Consider the following 18,753-nt stretch of genomic DNA (forward strand, 5'->3'; position numbering starts at 1 on the left):
TCGGCCCCTCTTCCTTTTGCCTTCCACTCTCCCTAGCATCAGCATCTTCTCCAGGGTGTCCTGTCTTCTCATTATGTGGCCAAAGTATTTCAGTTTTGCCTTTAATATCATTCCCTCAAGTGAGCAGTCTGGCTTTATTTCCTGGAGGATGGACTGGTTTGATCTTCTTGCAGTCCAAGGCACTCTCAGAATTTTCCTCCAACACCACAGTTCAAAAGCATCGATCTTCCTTCGCTCAGCCTTCCTTATGGTCCAGCTCTCGCAGCCATATGTTACTACAGGGAACACCATTGCTTTAACTATGCGGGCCTTTGTTGTCAGTGTGATGTCTCTGCTCTTAACTATTTTATCGAGATTTGTCATTGCTCTTCTCCCAAGGATTAAGCGTCTTCTGATTTCCTGACTGCAGTCAGCATCTGCAGTAATCTTTGCACCTAGGAATACAAAGTCTTTCACTGCTTCTACATTTTCTCCCTCTATTTGCCAGTTATCAATCAAGCTGGTTGCCATAATCTTGGTTTTTTTGAGGTTTAGCTGCAAGCCAGCTTTTGCACTTTCTTCTTTCACCTTCATCATAAGGCTCCTCAGTTCCTCTTCACTTTCAGCCATCAAAGTGGTATCATCTGCATATCTGAGATTGTTAATGTTTCTTCCAGAGATTTTAACTCCAGCCTTGGATTCCTCAAGACCAGCTTGTCGCATGATGTGTTCTGCATACAAGTTGAATAGGTAGGGTGAGAGTATACAGCCCTGCCGTACTCCTTTCCCAATCTTAAACCAGTCCGTTGTTCCGTGGTCTGTTCTTACTGTTGCTACTTGGTCGTTATACAGATTCTTCAGGAGGCATACAAGATGACTTGGTATCCCCATACCACTAAGAACTTGCCACAATTTGTTATGGTCCACACAGTCAAAGGCTTTAGAATAGTCAATAAAACAGAAATAGATGTTTTTCTGAAACTCCCTGGCTTTTTCCATTATCCAGCGGATATTGGCAATTTGGTCTCTAGTTCCTCTGCCTTTTCTAAACCCAGCCTGTACATCTGGCAATTCTCGCTCCATGAACTGCTGAAGTCTACCTTGCAGGATCTTGAGCATTACCTTACTGGCATGTGAAATGAGTGCCACTGTTCGATAGTTTGAACATTCTTTAGTGTTTCCCTTTTTTGGTATGGGGATATAAGTTGATTTTTTCCAATCTGATGGCCATTCTTGTGTTTTCCAAATTTGCTGGCATATAGCATGCATTACCTTGACAGCATCATCTTGCAAGATTTTGAACAGTTCAGCTGGGATGCCGTCGTCTCCTGCTGCCTTGTTATTAGCAATGCTTCTTAAGGCCCACTCAACCTCACTCTTCAGGATGTCTGGCTCTAGCTCACTGACCACACCGTCAAAGCTATCCCCGATATTGTTATCCTTCCTATACAGGTCTTCTGTATATTCTTGCCACCTTTTCTTGATCTCTTCTTCTTCTGTTAGGTCCTTGCCATCTTTGTTTTTGATCATACCCATTTTTGCCTGGAATTTACCTCCAATGTTTCTAATTTTCTGGAAGAGGTCTCTTGTCCTTCCTATTCTATTGTCTTCTTCCACTTCCGCGCATTGCTTGTTTAAAAATAATTCCTTATCTCTTCTGGCTAACCTCTGGAATTTTGCATTTAATTGGGCATATCTCCCCCTATCGCTGTTGCCTTTTGCTTTCCTTCTTTCTTGGGCTACTTCTAGTGTCTCAGCAGACAGCCATTTTGCCTTCTTGGTTTTCTCTTTCTTTGGGATGTATTTTGTTGCCGCCTCCTGAACAATGCTGCGAACCTCTGTCCAGAGTTCTTCCGGGACCCTATCTACTAAGTCCAGTCCCTTAAATCTATTCTTCACCTCCACTGCATATTCCTGAGGAATATTCGTGAGCTCATATCTAGCTGATCTGTGGGTCTTCCCTAATCTCTTTAGTCTGATCCTAAATTGTGCAAGAAGAAGTTCATGGTCTGAACTACAGTCAGCTCCAGGCCTAGTTTTTACCGACTGTACAGATGTCCGCCACCTTTGGCTGCAAAGGATGTAATCAATCTGATTTCGGTGTTGTCCATCTGGTGAAGTCCATGTGTAAAGCCGTCTCTTAGGTTGTTGGAAGAGAGTGTTTGTTATGCAGAGTGAATTGTCTTGGCAAAATTCTATCAGCCTATGTCCTGCTTCGTTTTGTTCTCCCAGGCCATACTTACCTGTAATTCGAGGTGTCATTTGACTGCCCACCTTAGCATTCCAGTCTCCTGTGATGAAAATAACATCTCTTTTAGGCGTGTTGTCCAGTAGGTGCTGCAGATCCTCATAGAACTGCTCTACTTCAGCTTCTTCAGCATTTGTGGTTGGGGCGTATATTTGGATCACTGTGATGTTAGATGGCTTGCCCTGAATTCGAATTGAGATCATTCTGTCGTTTTTGGGGTTGTATCCAAGCACTGCTTTAGCCACTTTACTATTAATTATGAAGGCTACTCCATTTCTTCTGTGGTCCTCTTGTCCACAGTAGTAGATCTGGTGGTCATTTGATGTGAAGTGGCCCATTCCAGTCCATTTCAGTTCACTGACGCCCAGAATGTCTATCTTTAATCTTGACATCTCACCAATAACTACATCCAATTTGCCCTGGCTCATAGATCTTACATTCCAGGTTCCGATGGTGTGTTGATCCTTAGAACATCGGATTCGCCGTTCACCACCAGCACCGTCGGCCGCTAACCGTCCTTTCGGCTTTGAGCTAGCTGCGTCATCACGACTGGGGCTAGTTGAGCTCATCCTCTGTTCCTCCCCAGTAGCATTTTGACCATCTTCCGACCTGGGGGTCTCATCTTCCGATGGTATACCGACATATCTCTGGTTGTACTGATCCATTTAGTTTTCACGGCAAGAATACTGGGGTGGGTTGCCATTACCTTCCCCAGGGATCGCATTTAGTCTGACCTCTCTGTCATGACCTTCCCGTCTTGGGTGGCCCTTCACGGTTTAGCTCATGGCATCATTGAGGTGCTCAAGCTCCAGCACCACGACAAGGTAACGATCCTTTGCGGAGTTTGAAACTTTAGCTTTTCTGATATTATCTCTATAAATTTGGCCTCTTCCACCCTCCATATCTTCTATATTTAGTTTTCAGATTTTCACAGAAACATTTTATAAGACCATGTTGGCTTCTTTGACTGAAAGGAAGGGAAAGATAAAAATATCTGCCTCCTTAAAAATTAAGTTCAAACTTACCTTATTTTCTATCATATGAGCATTAGTATATAGACAACACTTTATAAATACATGTTCTTTCTCATTTTTTTAACTGAATGATTTAATGTCCCAATTTTGTCATTATCTCATTCTTGAAGCACTTTAAAATTCTCTTTCCTGAGTTTCCATATCTTATCACTAGAGAATTGTTTAAAACCCTCCTAATAAAATTTTATTTCCTTTGGCCAAACACCTTCTTCTAAGTCTCTGTCAGATGCAATCCATGTTGTGCAAACAAGTTATCATTTTGGTAACGTAGACCATGGTTTCAGAAATGAGATCCTTTTTGTTAGTGTTTCCGTAGTTTGTAATTCAACTGCAGTAGTCCTTCCTTTTCCAATCTTCTTTTATTGACTGGAAAGATGGATGAGAAAACCATCTAAGCTCCAGGTTCTTCACTTTCCTAGAGTTTCAAAGTCCAAGCCGATGAGACTGTAGTTGTTAATGTTACCATTTGTCCTCACAAGTATGAGCAAGAGGGAACAACTTTCAAAGATTGGATAGTCTTGGCAGCTGCTGTGTCACACTTTTGATCCATACTCATGAGAGACAGCATACTTCAGGAACCAGTGGGTCAAGTGTGACTAAGTTGCACACCAACAATAATATTTATAACAAGAACAATCCCAGAACGCATGGTAAAATCACTATGTATTGCTACCAGTAAAATTACATAGGTATGTACACTTCATTAAGAAGACATTTGGTTGATTGATCAATTAACATATAAATAGATGTGGGTCAAGAATTTTAGTGAATACAAAAAACATACTGATGCTAACAGGTACCACATTGCCTATTTCCATAACAACAGTGTTTACTCTTTCTTATAAGGCCAAACATTCTCTTTAGGAGAAAAAAAAAACATGCAATAGAAAAATAGTATCTTATGTGGTGAAGAAAGAAAATTCTCATTTCTGTATGTATCAGTGAAAGAGTTTCAGAAGATATTGCTGCACAGATGGCATTAATTCCCATAAAGACACTTTTGGTAACTGCTTTTCAAGATGGTCCTTTAAATAGCCCTGAGATATTCCTCAGGTAGTTAAGCCATCTCAAACACTGCCTATGAATAATTACATTGCCCACATATGTTTGCCTAAAGTGGGGATAGGGAATGGCCATTGGTTCTATATTCCAAAATCTGTATTTTTAAATGATGAAAACTTAAAATTCCTTTTATGTGAAGGCTGACTGAGTTATGTTGGATCCTTATCAGTCAGGACTTGCTTTTTTTGTTTTAAAGAATTTTATTAAATTTAAGAAAAAAAGATAAAAGATACAGAAAAACAAAAAAGTACAAAAAAGAACTAAAAGTGTGAAAACGCAAAAGAAAAAATACTAGATTACAAAAAGAAGTGATTTCCAATTTTAAGCATCAAGGATATACAGCAATTTCCCATAACCAGTCCCTTATTCTATATTAAACCAAAATCACATTATTTCTACAATCAACCCCTTAGCACATTGTAAAAATCACTAAGTACCATTGCTCCCTCACTTTATATTAAAATAATATATATATATAAATCACCTAATCAACTCAACCCCCTAAAGTAACAATTACTTGATTATTCCCTTCCTGAATGAAAGGTGAAAGGTCCCCTGTGCAAGCATTGAGTCATGTCTGACCCTTTGGGAGGACACCGCTTTCATGACATTTTCTTGGCAGAGTATAGTGGGGGGGGTTGCCATTGCCTTCCCCAGTCGTCACCTTCCCCAGCAAGTGGGGTACTCATTTTACTGACTTCAGAAGGATGGAAGGCTGAGTCGACTTGAGCCGGCTACCTGAGAATCCAGCTTCCACTGGGATCGAACTCAGGTCCTGGGGAGAGTTTTGATTACAGTGCTGCCACCTACCACTCTGCACCACATGAGGCTTCCTACTACTATTCTAATCATTCCTGTCTACTATAATAAAAATCAAAAATAAAAAGCATGCAAATTGTCTAACATTATAATTAATAATACAAAAAACTTGAATACAAAAACATGAGTAAGAAAAAACCTTAATAATCATAATCCCTCTAATTGATTCTTCAGCAAAGGATCATTACCTTGTCGTGGTGCTGGAGCTTGAGCACCTCAATGATGCCATGAGCTAAACCGTGAAGGGCCACCCAAGACGGGAAGGTCATGACAGAGAGGTCAGACTAAATGCGATCCCTGGGGAAGGTAATGGCAACCCACCTCAGTATTCTTGCCGTGAAAACTAAATGGATCAGTAAAACCAGAGATATGTCGGTATACCATCGGAAGATGAGACCCCCAGGTCGGAAGATGGTCAAAATGCTACTGGGGAGGAACAGAGGATGAGCTCAACTAGCCCCAGATGTGATGACGCAGCTAGCTCAAAGCCGGAAGGACGGCTAGCGGCTGACGGTGCTGGTGGTGAACGGCGAATCCGATGTTCTAAGGATCAACACACCATCGGAACCTGGAATGTAAGATCTATGAGCCAGGGCAAATTGGATGTGGTTATTGGTGAGATGTCAAGATTAAAGATAGACATTCTGGGCATCAGTGAACTGAAATGGACTGGAATGGGCCACTTCACATCAAATGACCACCAGATCTACTACTGCGGACAAGAGGACCACAGAAGAAATGGAGTAGCCTTCATAATTAATAGTAAAGTGGCTAAAGCAGTGCTTGGATACAACCCAAAAAATGACAGAATGATGTCCTGATTACCAGGAAACACACTGAGGTGAGGACTTGGTCTCTAATATTTATTAGTAGTACTTAACAAGAATCCTAACAAACTGAGAAAGCGTGGGAAAACCCAGCCATATAAACCCCAAAGGTTAAGGCGGTCCCGATCTGTGTCTCTTTGAATGGCTGAACAGTTCCTCAGTGCTACGCATGCGCTTGACAGTCTGGGTGAGAGCCCCCTGCTCGCCATCCTTACTCATGACATCACCCTCCCCTCCAGATTGATATTCCATTTCAGCCCCCTCCCCTCCAGAGTCTTGATAAGATATGTTGTCTGCTTGTAAAGTCTCATGAGAACTTGGCAAAGAAGGCAATTCTTCAAAGGACAACTCCTCCACGGACGAAGCGGTGCTGCCCTCCCAATCCGATAACGCCTCCGAGCCAGGTGGCTGCTGCTGAAAAACATCTAGAGAGTTAGCAGGGTCAGCCCCCCTCCCCCCTGGGAAATGCAAGCCCGAGGTTGAGGGCTGTGGTTCCCCCACCTCCTCTGTAACTGGAGTCGAGGCTTCAGGCAGGGGCGGGGGGAAATACACACTCACGAACTCCTCAGCTTGGGCTTCTTCGGCCTGCTCAGGCGAAAGAGGAATCTCGGGTAAAATGCGAGGCTTGGGTTTGTGAGGGAAAAGCTGATGGAATCGATGAACCAGTGCTGGAGCATGTACATCTCTGGCATTCTCCCACGTGCGCTCCTCCTCAGGGTACCCTTTCCAGTGTATGAAATATTGGATGCCCCTTCCCCTCCTCCTAGAGTCCAGAATCTCTTCCACTTCGTACTCCTCCTCTCCCTCCACAATTACTGGAGGTGGGGGGGGGTAGTTGCGATCGCAAGTTACTTGGGGGAGGGTCTTTGGCTAGCAAGGCTCTGTGAAACACTGGATGGATCTTCATGGATGGTGGGAGCTGTAAACGATAAGCTACTGGATTTATCTGCTGCACCACAGTGAAAGGGCCGACGAACTTAGAGTCCAATTTCTTGGAGGGTCTGGTAGAGATCAAGAACTTGGTAGAGAGCCACACTTTGTCTCCTACTGCGATCGCTGGCCCCTCCTGCCTGTGAGCGTCTGCCGCCCTTTTGTAAGCACTCTTTGCCCTGTTCAGCTGCTCCTTTAACAACTCCTGTGCGGCTTGTTGCTCTTTAAGAAAATCAGCTGCTGCTGGAACAGTTCCCTGCTGGGAGGAGGTGGGCAACACCTGAGGGTTAACCCCATAGAGCGCTTGGAACGGAGACATCTGGGTAGATGACTGCACAGAGTTGTTATAAGTGAATTCTGCCATGGGCAACAGGGCTGGCCAATTGTCTTGCCGATACGTGGTGTAACACCTGAGATACTGCTGTAACCACTGGTTAATTTTTTCGGCCTGCCCATTACTGGCAGGGTGATGCGCTGATGACAGGTGGATCTGGACCCCTAATGACTGGAAAAGGGCCCTCCAGAACCTGGAAGTGAACTGTGGGCCTCTGTCACTCACCAAGTGATTCACCATGCCTCTATACCTAAAAAAGTGGTCTATGAACAACTGCGCGGTGGCTGGTGAAGATGGGAGGCCCTTGCAAGGAATAAAATGTGCCATCTTTGTGAAAAGGTCCACCACCACCAGTATGGAAGTCAGGCCCTGGACCGGGGGTAAATCAGTGATGAAATCCATGGAGATCGTATCCCAAGGCCTACTGGGGGTGGGTAGGGGCTGCAAGAGTCCTGTGGGCTTCCCTGGGAGAGGCTTGGCTCGTCTGCAGGTGTGACAAGAAGCAACGTAGCCCTTAATGTCTGCAACCATCTTAGGCCACCAGTAGTCTCTCAGAGCTCTATGGAGAGTTTTGAAAACGCCTCCGTGGCCTGCTGTTTGGTGGTCATGACACAGTCTCAGTACTTCTTCCCTCAATGAAGGGGGAATGTACAATCGCCCACTATGCCAGAGGATTCCTGCCTCCACATTGAATGGGGAGGCAGTGTCTTGCGGGGCCCTCTGGAGGTCATCCATCCTGGCCCTGGCATACGGGTCCTGTTGCTGCTGAGCTCTGGCTCTTGCAAATAGGTCCTCTGCTTGGCTGCCTGCTGCTAAACTCTCCGTTTGGCTCCCCCTCATCGGCTGATCAAAGTTGTGAGGTTGTAATATAGCAGCCTGTACTTCCTGGTGAGTGGGAGGGTCTGCCTGAAAGGATCGAGACAGGGCGTCTGCCAAGCAGTTTTGCGCCCCGGGCACATAAGAAATGACAAAATTGAAACGGGAGAAAAACTGGCTCCATCTGATCTGGCGTGGGGTGAGGGATCTGGTGTTTTGTAGAAGCTGTAAATTCTTGTGATCGGTGCAAACTTTCACCGGAAAGGTTGCCCCTTCTAGCCAGTGCCTCCACTCTTGGAATGCTGCTTTAATTGCCAGCAACTCTCTGTTAAACACATCATAGTTTCTCTCTGCTGGTGAGAGTAGGCGTGAGAAAAAGGCACAAGGAAGCAATGTATTCTCTGCCCTGTTTGTATATTGCAATAACACTGCCCCAATGGCAACGTCTGAAGCATCTGAGTACATTATGAATGGCTTCGTGGGGTCAGGGTGCCTTAAGAGCGGTTGGGAAGCAAAAAGCTGCTTCAACTCCTGGAACGCTGCTTGCTCCCTCTCCCCCCATACGAATTTTGAGCCTTTCTTCAAGAGCTGTGTGAATGGTCTGGTCCGATGACTATAGGCCGGGGCAAAACGGCGATAGAAATTACAGAATCCTAGCCATTTTTGTATCTCTTTAACATTTCGGGGGGGTGGCCAAGAGAGAATTGCCTGGACCTTAGCAGGATCCATGGATATGCCTTCTGTGGATACTATATAGCCCAGGAAATGTACTTCAGTTAAATCAAAGGCACACTTCTCTAGCTTGGCGAACAGCCTGTTCTCTCTCAGTCTTTGCAAAACATTACGTACATGGGTTACGTGAGTTGTGGCATCCTCAGAGAAAATTAATATGTCATCTAGATAAACGACCATGTACTTGTCTAGTAAATCAGCAAAAACGTGGTTCATAAATCTGGAAAATATGGCTCCTGCATTAGACAAGCCAAAGGGCATAACAAGGTACTCAAATTTGCCAAACCTGGTGTCGAAGGCAGTCAGGTATTCATGCCCCTCTTTCACCCGGATCAGATTGTACGCACTCCTGAGATCCAACCTGGTAAACATGCGTGCCTTCTGCAAGCGATCTAGCAGCTCCGAGATTAAGGGCAGAGGATAGGATTCTCTCTTTGTTTGTTTATTTAAGAAACTGAAGTCGTGGACCACTCTCATGGGTGTCTCCTGAGTTGCAGGTGCCAACGGGTCGGGCTTCTTTGGTACGAAGAAGGTAGGAGCAGACGCTGGGGACGTAGATGGTCGGATGAAGCCCTTCTGGAGATTGGAGTCCAAGTAATCCTTTAAGGTGGCTAACTCCTTGGGGGACATGGGATATTGTTTCCTTGCTGGGATCTTGGCTCCTGGTAACAACTCAATGGTGCAGTCACAGTCCCTATGGGGGGGTAGTGCTGTGGCCTCTTGCTCGCTGAAAACGTCTGCAAAATCTGCATACTTGGCTGGCAAGTGGACCCCCCCTGCTACTGTGACTGTGTTGGTTGCTGGAGAGTGTGAAGCGGCTTGACTCTTGTGGTGCTGGCATTCCTTAGCTGGGAAGGAGATTGCTCCTGTAGTCCAGTTCATCAACGGGTTGTGGACCCTCAGCCAAGGCGTGCCTAGGATTACCGGCACATTTAGCGATGCAGTAACATAAAGCTGGATCCACTCAGTGTGGTCTCCCATTGTCAATTGCACCGGTTCTGTGAGCCTTCTAATCGGCCCTGCCTTGAGGGGCTGGCCGTCAATGGTCTCTACTTCTATGGGGCATGGCAATTCCCTGGTCGGTATGTTGCAGTCTTGTACGGTCTGTGCATCAATAAAATTAGTTGAAGCTCCAGAATCCACGAGGGCCTCTAGCTTGACCTGGTGCTCTGGGTTGACTTGGACTTTTACGGGTAAGTAGTAAAAGTCTTGCCTGGAATCTTCGGAATGAGCCCTCCTTAATTGATTTACGGTCTCCCTGCTGAGCTCTTGGGAGGGAGACCAACGGAGTTTCCCTGATTGGAAACAGAGGCGGGGATGGGTCCTGTTTCAGCTGCTTGCCCTGGGGGTCTTACTGGGGTTGTTTGGCCTCTCGCTGGGCAAGTTCTCACCATGTGCCCTTGGGCTCCGCAGTAGAAACACAGGGCTCTCTCTCTCCTTCTCTGCCTCTCAGTCTCGGAAATCAGTCTCCTGCTTGTCCCAATCTGCATTGGCTCCTCTCGTGCTGAGTGAGAGGCTGCTACAAGGGGAGTTGGGAATCCTGAAAATGCTCGGAGGGTCTTGCTTCTCCCCGGCTGCATCTGCCTAAGCTCCTCTAGCCTGGCATCTATGACCACCGATAGCTGATATAGGGCTTCTAATGTGGCTGGTGTTCCCTGGCGCACCAATTCATTCTTAATCTCCTCATCCAGCCCCTGTTTGAATTGGTCTTTTAATGCACTCTCATTCCAGTCCAGATCTCCTGCTAACAACTTGAAATCAGCAATGTAGAGTCCCACCCTCTTGTTACCTTGCTTGAGCCTCCGAATCTCCCGGCTGGCCGTGGCCTCTCTGATGGGGTCGTCAAAGTGTGCTCGGAAGCCTGCCAAAAAGTTCTGGTAGTCGTTGAGAATCGGATCGTTGTTCTCCACCATGGGAATAGCCCATTTGGCCGCTGGTCCCTTCAGCAGGCCTAGGATGAAGGTGACTCTGGTTCTGTCTGTGGGAAACTCTGCGGGTCTGCTGTCGAAGAACATAGTACACTGTGTGAGAAAGATTCTCAGCTGTCCTGCTTCTCCTCCAAATTTCTCTGGTAGACTGCCCTGTGATCTCAACATTACCGGTGGGGCTGCTGCTGCTGCTGCTGCTGGTGCCGGTTGTGGGTTAATCGGAGCTGGTTGTTGCAACTGCTGTAGCATGGCAGCTTGTAATGTGTTGATCTGGAGATCTACTTGTTGCTGGTGTTGCTGTAGGGCTGCTGCTAATTGCTGGATGGCGAGCCGCATTTCTTGGTTTTCTGAAGACATTTCTAAACGTATCTGTTTAATTGCTTGTTCCTCCCTCTTTCGATGGGAGTAGGAGTTTGTTAGGATTGATGTCCTGATTACCAGGAAACACACTGAGGCGAGGACTTGGTCTCTAATATTTATTAGTAGTACTTAACAAGAATCCTAACAAACTGAGAAAGGGTGGGAAAACCCAGCCATATAAACCCCAAAGGTTAAGGCGGTCCCGATCTGTGTCTCTTTGAATGGCTGAACAGTTCCTCAGTGCTACGCATGCGCTTGACAGTCTGGGTGAGAGCCCCCTGCTCGCCATCCTTACTCATGACAAATGATCTCAATTCGAATTCAGGGCAAGCCATCTAACATCACAGTGATCCAAATATACGCCCCAACCACAAATGCTGAAGAAGCTGAAGTAGAGCAGTTCTATGAGGATCTGCAGCACCTACTGGACAACACGCCTAAAAGAGATGTTATTTTCATCACAGGAGACTGGAATGCTAAGGTGGGCAGTCAAATGACACCTCGAATTACAGGTAAGTATGGCCTGGGAGAACAAAACGAAGCAGGACACAGGCTGATAGAATTTTGCCAAGACAATTCACTCTGCATAACAAACACTCTCTTCCAACAACCTAAGAGACGGCTTTATACATGGACTTCACCAGATGGACAACACCAAAATCAGATTGATTACATCCTTTGCAGCCAAAGGTGGCGGACATCTGTACAGTCGGTAAAAACAAGGCCTGGAGCTGACTGTAGTTCAGATCACGAACTTCTTCTTGCACAATTTAGGATCAGACTAAAGAGATTAGGGAAGACCCACAGATCAGCTAGATATGAGCTCACTAATATTCCTAAGGAATATGCAGTGGAGGTGAAGAATAGATTTAAGGGACTGGACTTAGTAGATAGGGTCCCGGAAGAACTCTGGACAGAAGTTGGCAGCATTGTTCAGGAGGCGGCAACAAAATACATCCCAAAGAAAGAGAAAACCAAGAAGGCAAAATGGCTGTCTGCTGAGACACTAGAAGTAGCCCAAGGAAGAAGGAAAGCAAAAGGCAACAGTGATAGGGGGAGATATGCCCAATTAAATGCAAAATTCCAGAGGTTAGCCAGAAGAGATAAGGAATTATTTTTAAACAAGCAATGCGCGGAAGTGGAAGAAGACAATAGAATAGGAAGGACAAGAAACCTCTTCCAGAAAATTAGAAACATTGGAGGTAAATTCCAGGCAAAAATGGGTATGATCAAAAACAAAGATGGCAAGGACCTAACAGAAGAAGAAGAGATCAAGAAAAGGTGGCAAGAATATACAGAAAACCTGTATAGGAAGGATAACAATATCGGGGATAGCTTTGACGGTGTGGTCGGTGAGCTAGAGCCAGACATCCTGAAGAGTGAGGTTGAGTGGGCCTTAAGAAGCATTGCTAATAACAAGGCAACAGGAGACAACGGCATCCCAGCTGAACTGTTCAAAATCTTGCAAGATGATGCTGTCAAGGTAATGCATGCTATATGCCAGCAAATTTGGAAAACACAAGAATGGCCATCAGACTGGAAAAAATCAACTTATATCCCCATACCAAAAAAGGGAAACACTAAAGAATGTTCAAACTATCGAACAGTGGCACTCATTTCACATGCCAGTAAGGTAATGCTCAAGATCCTGCAAGGTAGACTTCAGCAGTTCATGGAGCGAGAATTGCCAGATGTACAAGCTGGGTTTAGAAAAGGCAGAGGAACTAGAGACCAAATTGCCAATATCCGCTGGATAATGGAAAAAGCCAGGGAGTTTCAGAAAAACATCTATTTCTGTTTTATTGACTATTCTAAAGCCTTTGACTGTGTGGACCATAACAAATTGTGGCAAGTTCTTAGTGGTATGGGGATACCAAGTCATCTTGTATGCCTCCTGAAGAATCTGTATAACGACCAAGTAGCAACAGTAAGAACAGACCACGGAACAACAGACTGGTTTAAGATTGGGAAAGGAGTACGGCAGGGCTGTATACTCTCACCCTACCTATTCAACTTGTATGCAGAACACATCATGCGACGTTCTGGGCTTGAGGAATCCAAGGCTGGAGTTAAAATCTCTGGAAGAAACATTAACAATCTCAGATATGCAGATGATACCACCTTGATGGCTGAAAGTGAAGAGGAACTGAGGAGCCTTATGTTGAAGGTGAAAGAAGAAAGTGCAAAAGCTGGCTTGCAGCTAAACCTCAAAAAAACCAAGATTATGGCAACCAGCTTGATTGATAACTGGCAAATAGAGGGAGAAAATGTAGAAGCAGTGAAAGACTTTGTATTCCTAGGTGCAAAGATTACTGCAGATGCTGACTGCAGTCAGGAAATCAGAAGACGCTTAATCCTTGGAAGAAGAGCAATGACAAATCTCGATAAAATAGTTAAGAGCAGAGACATCACACTGACAACAAAGGCCCGCATAGTTAAAGCAATGGTGTTCCGTGTAGTAACATATGGCTGCGAGAGCTGGACCATAAGGAAGGCTGAGCGAAGGAAGATCGATGCTTTTGAACTGTGGTGTTGGAGGAAAATTCTGAGAGTGCCTTGGACTGCAAGAAGATCCAACCAGTCCATCCTCCAGGAAATAAAGCCAGACTGCTCACTTGAGGGAATGATATTAAAGGCAAAACTGAAATACTTTGGCCACATAATGAGAAGACAGGACACCCTGGAGAAGATGCTGATGGTAGGGAGAGTGGAAGGCAAAAGGAAGAGGGGCCGACCAAGGGCAAGATGGATGGATGATATTCTAGAGGTGATGGACTCGTCCCTGGGGGAGCTGGGGGTGTTGACGACCGACAGGAAGCTCTGGCGTGGGCTGGTCCATGAAGTCACGAAGAGTCGGAAGCGACTAAACAAATAAACAACAAACTAATTGATTAGTAAAATCATCCAAAGCCATAAGGCCATCCAAATAAATATTTTTAGTCTCTTAAATAATTTCAAAATAGACCAAGACATTTACATATCTCCATAATAGTCACAGAGCTATTTTCTTAAAAAAAATTGAACAGCCCAACTGCTCCCTTCACAAGCACAGACTTCTGTCCAGAAAACCTCCCATACATAATAACCCCTTCTTTTCCATAACATTCAATCAGAAAGTCAAATTCACTCATGTCTTGCAACTCAATTTCTCCATTAAATTCTTCAGTTCAACATTGCCAATTTCATCCGGGATTTCAACACAAGCCCAAATCTCACTCTTAGGAGAGATCATTCCATCGCTGTTAGATTCTTCAGGTTCATCCACGTCATCCCCAACCAGATGGCACATTTCAGACCACATATTTTCCACAATGCTCTGAATGTCCTGCAGAATAACTTGGCAGGAATCAGACAGAATCTGCTTAATATCTGCTTTGATATCTCGGCAACAGTCAGAGAAAGCCTGGCTAAGATCCTCCATTTCTGAAGCAGTAAATTATGGTGCCCACTAAATACTTAACCAGCAAAAGTGAGAGTCAATGGGAAATTTCTAAACTGAGTTAAGATAGGATAACAGACAGTTCCCAGAGAAAGTAGCAGTAGGAAAGTAAAAGTTAAGAACAGCAGATTCAACATGCAGGAAAAATTCCAAAATCTTCAAAATTAGCAGAAAAATGGTAACAGGGAGACAATAACATACTCTCAATCCTCCTTAGTATTGGATGGAAAGCAAAATCCAAAGCTTTAAATTTAAAAAAAAAAATTACAAAAATAGCTATAAGCACCAAGAGAGATAGTTTCTCCTTAATGTAGAAAGCCTCTCTTAAGGTACAAATACTTAAAAAAAATAATAAATTGGGTGCTTTAGAAATGGGGTGAACTTAATGTCCCTTTAAGGGCTGCAGCATGGCTCGGAAATGGTGAAATCCTGGCCTCCAGGCGAAGTCTTACCCATCAATTATGCATGCTGTCCATGATCACCTAGCTGCAACTCGCCATCCAGAAGACAAATGGGTCAATCCAAAGTGTTTTACTTAATCTGGAAAAATGCTCTGGGCTACAGGAGAAACCAGTCTGAGCCTGAAGAAACTGCCATGATGCCAATTCTGCCTGCAGAGCTTGTGGGCATAGCTTCTCAGTCTGCCATATTCTCACTAGAAGTCCCATCAGTTAGGACTTGGTAACCTGATCATTTTATCCTTCAAAATTGAATATGTTTTCACAATTATTTATTGGTTTAATAACATTTGGTGGATGTTTTTAATCAAGCAATTTTTGAGCTTTCAGATTGTTCTAGCTATCACTGTACATCATTTATAAAGTGTTTTAGTATAAGGAAAAAAATACAAATTATGTAAATGTAATTTATCATCAAAGCTTCCACAATATAATAGGCTTTCACAATAGAAATTTTCTAAGCAATAGTAAGCCATTTTCTTTAGCCTGTGTCCATTTCAATTATAATACTATTTATCAAAGGAAAAAATGCTGTAATGAGTGCCATCATATCTGATGATTCTTAGCAGTATACTTTTTTTTTGCTTAGATAACCATTAAATGCCTCAGATGAAGATAATATGAAAAACATGTGAAATCTTTTTAAAATTGACATATATTGCACATATATACATTTTTCAGCCATAGTTGTAATATGAATAGCTGTAGACAATGCATATTATTTGATGTGTACTCAAGATTTTTATCTATTTTCTGCTTTGATTAAATCACAGTGGAAGGCATGTTTATTCCACATCCTTTTAGGTAAATCAATATACTGAATAATTCAAAATAAAAATATTTTATTTTTCCTGCTATAGACTATTAACATTTTCATGTTTAGAATTAGCTAAGCTTCTATTTAGTTACTTATAATTCTTTTATTTGACTTTACAGTGCTGTAGTAACTCCTTCAGTTCAATCTATGTTCACTGCTTTTCACTTGGGTTTATTAATACAGCACTTTAAAAATAATGTTCTAGAAAAGATGGTTTTATATTAAACCATAGTCCAGAAACTGTTTCCTTCAGAAACACCAGCAAAACTACACAAGAGCTTTTCTCTCTGCATCTTCTTTTAAATAAGCAGATTTTAAGTATAACTGAACATATCACAAACAGTCTGTAAATACCTTTCTTGAATTCTAAAAGATGAGATTAGTAGAATTAAGACCAAGATCACATGTAAAGAAGGTTGGGTCATAATTTTGATTGTGTTTCAGTTCAACAATACATCAGTGGTGAGAAGAATGGAGAAACTGAGCATGTTAGCAAAGTGGCTAGATTCACTATATTCATTATGGCTTACATAATGTGGTTTCCTTGATTTTAATATGTTGTGTGAAATAAGTTGTGATTGTAAACCATGTTTGTGATAAAGATTTTTTTTGTGTGTAAACCCAATAAGTTGGGATTTATTCAAGAAATCATGGTTAAGGAACCCATAGTGTAAAACCAATCAATGTGCTAATCTGTGATGCCTGCCAAGAAGAAATAACTGCTATCTATTCAAAATGATAAAGCAATAAAGCTAGCTATGGAAAATAATTTCTGGATGGAATATGATGATGAATCATTAATCTGCTTTATTCATTTATTAATGAATACATATTTTGTTAATAATCCATAACTTTTGTAAGTAAGGAAGAGTTATCTATGTAAAATCCATTACTGAATGTATAAAAGCGCAACAGTAGCATACTGACCAACTTTGTACTGGTTGTTTAATCAAAGAATGACTTCATAATTAACCTATAGTAATGGTGATAGCTAAAATAATTTATGTTTTCTAAATATTTATTGCATGAATAATTTAATTTAATTTATTATAATTTAATTTCATTTAATTCACTTGAAAAAGGTTTATTGTCCAGTTGCTGCTGAAAAGTTAATTGCTTCAGGATCATCTGAATAAAGAAATGGCAGGTTTAGTTTGTTTTGTTTTTTAAGTCTTCTGATTTTTTTTTCCCTATATGTTAGGGATGGTTGGCTGACTTAACTCATATGGGGAGGGAGTTCCCCCAGGTCAGACATTAATGGATTTAGTTGCTTTTTCAGTTTTTACTATATAATTCTTTTTTTTTTTTTTTTTTTGGTTTCTTTTTAGTTGTTCAAAATGTATGTGAGCAATTTTTTCCTTTTCTATTTATTAATTCTATTTGTATCCTGCTGCAATCTGAATAACACTTGGCAGCACGTATAATAAAGAACTTGTGCATATAATAAAACATTTAAAACAAATCAGAAAGGAACCACAAAGGTCCAAATACACAAAAATATAAATAAAATGACTAAGACTGACAAAAATACTCTGTGGAGCAGCTCCACTTCCAGAATCTCTTGAATAGCATTAAGGAAGGGGCCAGTCTGATCTCTCCTGGAAAGCTGGAGGACCAAATCTGCCACTGAAAAGTAGTATTTCCTGGCTTCAGTTCTCTTTATTTCCTGGAAGTGAGGAACTAGAGGTAGGTTTTCTTTAGATAACCTAAATGATCAGACCAATTCTTATAGAAATAAGTATTCCTATATGTCCCCGAGACCCATGCCATAAAGGACCTAAAAAATAGATGTATAAATGCACACATACAGACACATTCAGTATGTATATATGTATACAGTATATATTAATTGTTTAATAATAGCTTAAATTATTTCGGGTTTTTTTTTGCTTTTATTGTACATACATACAATACATACATACATACATACATATTTTAGTCCAGTATGTTTCCTATTTTACGTTTCATGGAACGTAAAATACCTTATATGTTCATGTTTATGTTTATGTTGCTTTTGCAAAATAATACCTATGTAACAAGTTTTAAGAACAAGCTCGTACTCTACATTTGATCTTAACCAAATGGCTGAAAAGTAATTTTGCCAATTTTGTGTTTGTATATTTTTGGTCTTGACCACAATATAAAAAGTCAAATTCCAATTTGTTTTCTTCCATAATAGAGTGATCTTTTATTCAGGCCATGCAAGTGAACATTAGTGAAAATTTTAAATCTTGTAGACCTCTCATAATGTTGATTAACAAGTGCTTAACATTTGTGACAGAATGTCAGCCCTTTGTGGTAGGTGAAGTCAGGAAACACACTGCAAGGACTACTGGAACTCTACTTTATCGTTTCATGGTATAATAACAAAATCTTAAAAGCATACCAGATTTCCCTATGCCCTCTCTTATACCATACTGAACCAAAAGGGAGACATTATTTAATATCCAACCTTTATTATTTTTTTATAAATAACTCAAGGCAGCGAACATACCAAGTACTCCTTCCTCTTTCTATTTTCCCCACAACAGCAACCCTGTGGGGTGAGTTGGGCTGAGAGAGAGTGACTGGCCCAAGGTCACCCAGCTGGCTTTCATGCCTAAGGCGGGACTAGAACTCACAGTCTCCTGGTTTCTAGCCCGTTGCCTTAACCACTAGACCAAACTTTCTCATGCGTTCACTTTTCCCAGGGCTTAAGTGTCACTTACTGTCTCTTTTATCTGCTAGTGGTGCTTGATTGTTAACAGAGCCTGATCTCTGTTTTGATTTGCTTTACTGATATGTTTTTATCTGTTGTCTTCATTGTCTTTATTGGTTTTCTATTTCTTTTATGTATGGTTTTATGCTTGTTTAGCAGCCAGAGTTAATTGCAAGATGGGTGGCCATATAAATTTGCAACAACAGCAACAACAGTTCATATATGGAAGTAATCCCTATTTTCCACTATGAAATCTAAGATGGTACATAAGA

The 18,753-nt window shown here is 42.3% G+C and overlaps 2 protein-coding genes across 2 annotated transcripts; one reads left to right on the forward strand and one right to left on the reverse strand.

The window, feature by feature from the left end:
- Nucleotides 1-1,938: 1,938 nt before the first annotated feature.
- LOC134502426 (craniofacial development protein 2-like) lies at nt 1,939-2,859 on the reverse strand (the record flags this gene model as incomplete). The annotated part of the gene is made up of 1 exon (XM_063310768.1): nt 1,939-2,859. A coding segment is annotated over one exon (921 nt), but the record flags the coding sequence as incomplete, so codon positions are not given.
- A 2,663-nt stretch (nt 2,860-5,522) lies between these two features.
- Nucleotides 5,523-11,865, forward strand: LOC134502374 (craniofacial development protein 2-like; the record flags this gene model as incomplete). The annotated part of the gene is made up of 2 exons (XM_063310709.1): nt 5,523-5,950; nt 11,373-11,865. Coding segments are annotated over 2 exons (921 nt in total), but the record flags the coding sequence as incomplete, so codon positions are not given.
- Nucleotides 11,866-18,753: the final 6,888 nt, after the last annotated feature.

The sequence above is a fragment of the Candoia aspera genome, chromosome 8, assembly GCF_035149785.1.
Source record: "Candoia aspera isolate rCanAsp1 chromosome 8, rCanAsp1.hap2, whole genome shotgun sequence".
In the NCBI taxonomy this organism is placed as follows: domain Eukaryota; kingdom Metazoa; phylum Chordata; class Lepidosauria; order Squamata; family Boidae; genus Candoia; species Candoia aspera.